Below are 5,369 nucleotides of genomic sequence, written 5' to 3' on the forward strand. Positions count from 1 at the left end.
CTCATAAGGTCTGTGGTGGTATTCAAATATTTTAAAGTGGGTATCCAACAGTTTGTTGTTGTTGTTCTTAGAAAAAGGATTTATCATGTTGAATTTCTTTTTATGATGATCTCAAAACTAATCAAGAACTGAGGCAGGATTTTCACTCCTACAGTCTAATCCTCTGGCTGCAGCTTCCAAGTTTTCTTCTTCTTCAGATCACTTTATCGTGGGTGTGGGAATAGAGATCTGCACTTTGCTCTTTCTCTCAGGACTGCAGCCCCTGCCCAGTAGCTGCTGACAACTGTTAGCACTTTGCTCTTTAAACTCCAACTCAAGTATGGATGACAAACTCTCATGTTCCTTTATGAACTGTTTTGCTTAATTTACATGGTTTTGCTTTTTTACATGTTTTCTTCACCTTTCTGAGAGAGATGAATCCTCGTAGAGGCCAGTGTTTATCCAGACTCATTGCCTGAGTGATTGGTAGTGAGTATTCTGTTTGTAAATTAAGAGCAGAATCTGTCAAATTGAAGGACACCTTTTGAAAGGACACTTGTGTAAAACTTCTGATTCAAGGCTATGATATTTCAGGGGAAAAAACCCAAAATTTTATTAGTTTGACCTTCACCCACACAGAAAAGGACATTGATGCTCATGTCATAAAACCAGAGAATGGCTTGGATTGGAAGGGTCACTAAAGCCCATCCAATTGCAGTCCCTTGCTTTTAGCATGGCTGCTCCCTCTCACCCCCAATTCAGGCTTCTCCGAACCCCATCTAACCTGGCTCAGGTTCCTCTGAGTGAAAAATTCTCTAACATCAAATCTAAACCTCCCCCTTCTAGTTTTAAATAATTGCCCCTTGTTTTATTGCTATCTGCCTTTGTAAAAAGTTGGAGTGCCTCTTGCCTCTAAGATTCTTTTAATCTCTGGAAGACTACAATGAGGTATCCCTGGAGGTTTTTCATAGAAGAGGTGATTCAGCCCCCTGGTTGTCTTCATGGATCTCTTCTGGATCTGCTCCAACAGCTCTAAATTTTCCTTGTTAGGGACAATAACTATGTCTACATAAATTTGTGTATGCACTGGAAAGAACACGCAGCTGAACTATGTAATACAGTGACCTGTTTCACTAAAACACATAATTAAAACAACCACTGAGTTCCAGATAGGGTTTTAAGAGGGTTAGCATTTCTAATAGATTACAGTAAGGTAGATCAACCAATTCTCTGGTTCATAATCTACAAGTTAAACCTGAATAACAATGTATCAGTACTACCAGACCAGCTGAAATGGTCATGGATGAAATGAAACATTCAATACTTGTCCATTTTATTATTCATGTGTTTATTTTTATTGCATGAGAGCATCTGACAAATGAAAAGTCCAAAAACTGGTACAACTGATACTTCTTCATACAGCGATGTTCACATGAAATAAATCCAGTTTACATGTTCCAAGGAAATAAACCTTACCATCAAAGGTACAAGTGTTTAATAATATACCAGCATTTAGAGAAGTTCCACTGTCACCTGCTTATGTAAAATGAGCTGTGTATGTTAGAAATAGGTTCTTGGTATGTCATAATAATTAAATGATTTTCTTTTACTCTTTTGGAAACTAGCAGCAAGCTCCCACTAAGGAACGTGGAGCCTAGTCCAGAAAGTAGCACTTCTGTCCCATCTCCAACATTACTGAAGCTGAGTAGGGAGAGGAAGAAAAAGTTCAGCTTTCTCCAACTTCATACATTCCTGCAAGACAACAAATGCTGAGCTGCAACCGTAAGTTGATGACTTAAAGTCATTGTTTATATTAATTTCTAGAACACATAAGGCAACCGATTTAGAAACATCTTTCTCCAAGAAATTTGATCTGAAAAGATGAACATTAAATGCTAACAGAATTAAGATGCAGGTAAAGACAGAAACACGCAGAAGGTCTTTCAAAGAACTGAGTCCTGTGAGTTATGGTTCATCTACTTTTGACTTCTTGGTTGTGAGGCCATGTACAGAGCTACTAGACAGTAGATAGTCCCGCCTATTGTGAGAGCCATAGTGGTCCGATAAAGCAGCTTATCTGGAACTCCTCGTTTCAGGTGTACAGGCAGCCCATCTGCTTTCTGTAAGAAGAGTTTAAAAATAAATAGAATAAGCACTCATATGGAAGACATAATGAACATGATACCTGAGGTGAACTAAGAGATTTTCAAGAGGGGAAACCTCCTTACTGACAGGCAACGTACAATCAGATACACTAAGTGCCTTTCATTTAGCAGGATGAATGCAAAGCAAGTTAATTGTATTAGTTAAAGCCATTTAAATGCAGGCAGAGAAAAATATGTTGTGAAATATTTCTAAAGAGGACCTGGGTGAGAAAAATGTAACTAACAAAAAAAATGTGAAAAGTTACGTAGAAAAGGTTATTCACCGAGTCAGACTGATATATTCCAAATGCAAGTGGCATGAAAGAGAAAAGGGTACGTTATAAAGCATGTTCTTGATGTTTTAATTAACAGGAAAAAACAATATTTTATGAGAAGACTCAGTACACTTACAAATTGCATAGCTAACAAGCTGGCTTTGAAAACCCTACTGTGCTCTTTTTAATTACTATACACCAAACAACTATTTGTTTTGCTCCTCCTGCTCTACTTGCAGTCATATGCTTGGATTCTAGATGTAAAATGCTTCCAGTAGTCAAATAATACAATAAATGGTTTTTTTTGAAGCAAATGAAAAGATAAACTTGCTAGACTTTTCACTTTCTGTATTTGTGCCCCATGCAAGGCTGAGGAAGAAATACAGGTTATACTATACGTCCTTAACTAGAAAAATGTAGGCATTGTAGAATGATGGAAATGGTCCGCCATGTTAAAATACAGCAAGATACAGTTCACTTTTTCATTTTCTTTATTGTAATCTCAAAGTTGTCATTACCTGAAAAAATTTCTGTAGGTCTGGCACCTGGTTTTTACCCAAGAAAGAATCAGTTGCTGGTAAATCTGAAGCAAGTTTAGTTGTTGTCCCACAAACCAGAGCTGGGGATTCAGTGGAAACTATTGGTTTGAGTCCCTGCATAAATAAAGATTAAAATATAAAGGTATATAATACTTGTAAATGTACCAGTTGTCATACTAGGCAGGCACACTGCCAGTCATTGCAAGGATATATTACAAAAATATATATTTGGTATGAAGACCCATGGTTTAAACGAACAAAAAAAGTGAAAACTAATGAAAGATATTCTTAGATACAACACTGAATTTAACAAGCACTATAGAAACTTTTTTTTTTTTTTTTCCCTTTTAAATGACAAATCTATAGCTATCATAAGCTTTTCTGGGCTGGTATTTGGTTCAAGTTATTCTGGTTTTGCACAAAGTACCTGGGTCCTACCAGCAGTAGGATTGGGAGCAGGGAATCCCCAACGCTTGGGTTAGACAGAGTGAGGAGACTTTAACTCTTCCTCCCAAATGTCCCAAGTAGTTGCTATATAATTGAGCCTTAAATAATCAGGATGCATGGGTTGGAGGAGAGGACAGAAGGAAAAAGAAAATAGGAAGAGAGGGGGAAAAAATGCAAAGGAGATGTAGGCAAGGTGTTCAAGGATACTCAAAGCCCTGAATTGGTGGCTGTGTTACACAAGTCAAACAACACCCCGTAATTCGGCTTATATTAATACAGCTGCAGCTTTTCATCCCTCATGTACTATAAGGCAGCTCATTGTAATTGCCTTTCAGTTCAGATGGCTGTACTCTGATATACAACCTATGTAATCCTGTTTGACAGATAAAATTTTAAGTGTACAGAGTCATAGTAGTTGTGAGGTGGCCTCCTTACCTTTATTATTATATTAAGCCATTATACTTCAGCACATGACAGCAATGTTCTGCATTATAGCTCCTGATACAACTGTATGTTTGTTTTTTTTCTAACACACCACAAAATGTAAGACATAACACTGCTGTGTTACTCTGCTTGTGTTACATTTCAAATAGAAGGAGCAATTGATCTTCACAGTGATCTATGTTATTATGCACCTAAGGCTGCACTGGAATTCTAACTCCAGCTTGAAGGGCTACTTAATAGTTGAAACTGAACAGTATTTTGAGATGAGAGACCCTGGAGTGGTTAGCCTGTAGAAGACCAAGAGGGGATCTTTGCTATCATTAACACAAGATTGCTTTTTGATAGGATCACATGAAGCTGTGGTGGCATTGCGATAGCAGACTTAAGCGATTTTGTTTCTGTGTGAAAGTATAATCTACAATATGAAAGGTTACACAGCAGAGTTTCTCAACCAAGTCTCAACTAGTTAAAAGATCTGTGGTTAGTGGATTTTTTTTATTATTATTATTTTTTATTATTTTTTATTAGGTACAAGCAAAGTAAGGTGATCAGCTGAAGATAAAGCAGCACAGCAACATTTCTACTTGGGCTATGATCAGCCTTGAAGAACGAGGGAACAGCTATCAGGTAAAATTAGATGAACATTTGCAAATGGTCCCATTATTACTGTATTGAATACAAGCCAGTTCTCTGAGTGAACACTTTGTACTGTATATGTAATAATCACTACAGTCATTAGTCTCTTAAATATAAGCAGCAATTTTTAACCTATTTGACTCCTCACCTGCACTGGTTGAGAAAGTTCCCATTTATTCAACTGGGCTGAATTATTCATGCTGTGTTACATAGTTTTATTAAGTGCTAAAATAAAGTCTTTAAGAATATCTTCTAAGTCAGAAAGAACAAGTCTCAAGCTAAGGGGTTTTTTGTTAGTATGTGCAGTCATGTTACTGTCACAAAGGCCTTCTGAAATAGATAAGTAAGCATCATGCAAAAGAATGGCTGCTTTTGGTCGTTGTTTTTGGTTTTTGCCTTTATCTTCCTGTAAGTAAGCTGCTATATCTGCGCAGTCTGTGAAACAAAGGTTGTAACGCTTTCAGTAGCTGCATTCTCCACATGCACAGACCAGAGAGGCGGACGAACGCAGTGTTGCTCTGCTGCCCGCCTCTACCCGCAATACCGGGCGGCCCAAGTCCGCCTGCAGCCCCCCAGGACCGCTCCACCTGCGGGGCTCCAGGCCGCGCCTGGAGGACGAGGGCAGCGAAGGTCACGGCCGCCACAGCGCTTAGGGCGAGGGCGGCGGCGGCAGCGCCGTTACCTGCGGGTTGTAGGCGGTGGAGGCCGCAGCCCCGACAAGGCGCTGCGTGAAGCCGTTGAACTTGTAGTACATGGTGGGGACGCGAGCTCCCACGACCCCCCGGCGGCGACGCGCGGAGAAGAAGGACCCCGCCGGCTCCTTGCGCCGCCAGGACGAGCGAGGGCCCACGGGTGGCAACAGCGAGCGCCTGCGAGCAGCTCCCCGAGGAGAAGCCGAAGGAGCG

At 39.9% G+C, this 5,369-nt stretch overlaps 1 protein-coding gene across 2 annotated transcripts; it reads right to left on the minus strand.

Moving 5' to 3' along the window:
- Positions 1 to 1,306: 1,306 nt before the first annotated feature.
- On the minus strand, positions 1,307 to 5,270 carry COX7A2L (cytochrome c oxidase subunit 7A2 like). 2 transcript variants are annotated; one of them, XM_015857530.3, is made up of 3 exons: positions 5,147 to 5,270; positions 2,917 to 3,051; positions 1,307 to 2,099 (listed from the first exon to the last, which is right to left on the minus strand). In XM_015857530.3, exons 1-3 carry the CDS (start codon positions 5,216 to 5,218, stop codon positions 1,956 to 1,958), a joined length of 351 nt encoding a protein of 116 aa, XP_015713016.1. In that variant the 5' UTR covers positions 5,219 to 5,270; the 3' UTR covers positions 1,307 to 1,955. The 2 variants fall into 2 exon arrangements, with proteins under 2 accessions (XP_015713016.1, XP_015713017.1); XM_015857531.3 differs by lacking the exon at positions 2,917 to 3,051.
- Positions 5,271 to 5,369: the final 99 nt, after the last annotated feature.

The sequence above is a fragment of the Coturnix japonica genome, chromosome 3 (assembly GCF_054131305.1).
Source record: "Coturnix japonica strain WE chromosome 3, WE-NBRP24, whole genome shotgun sequence".
NCBI classification, from domain to species: domain Eukaryota; kingdom Metazoa; phylum Chordata; class Aves; order Galliformes; family Phasianidae; genus Coturnix; species Coturnix japonica.

Bases quoted from the DNA above. Each gene is read 5' to 3' on its own strand.
- COX7A2L (XM_015857530.3), bottom strand. From the start codon at position 5,218: ATGTACTACAAGTTCAACGGCTTCACGCAGCGCCTTGTCGGGGCTGCG. The intron at 3,052-5,146 runs GTAACGGCGCTG...TTATTTATGCAG, and splicing joins CCACCGCCTACAACCCGCAG to GGACTCAAACCAATAGTTTC. The intron at 2,100-2,916 runs GTAATGACAACT...CTCTTCTTACAG, and splicing joins ACCTACAGAAATTTTTTCAG to AAAGCAGATGGGCTGCCTGT.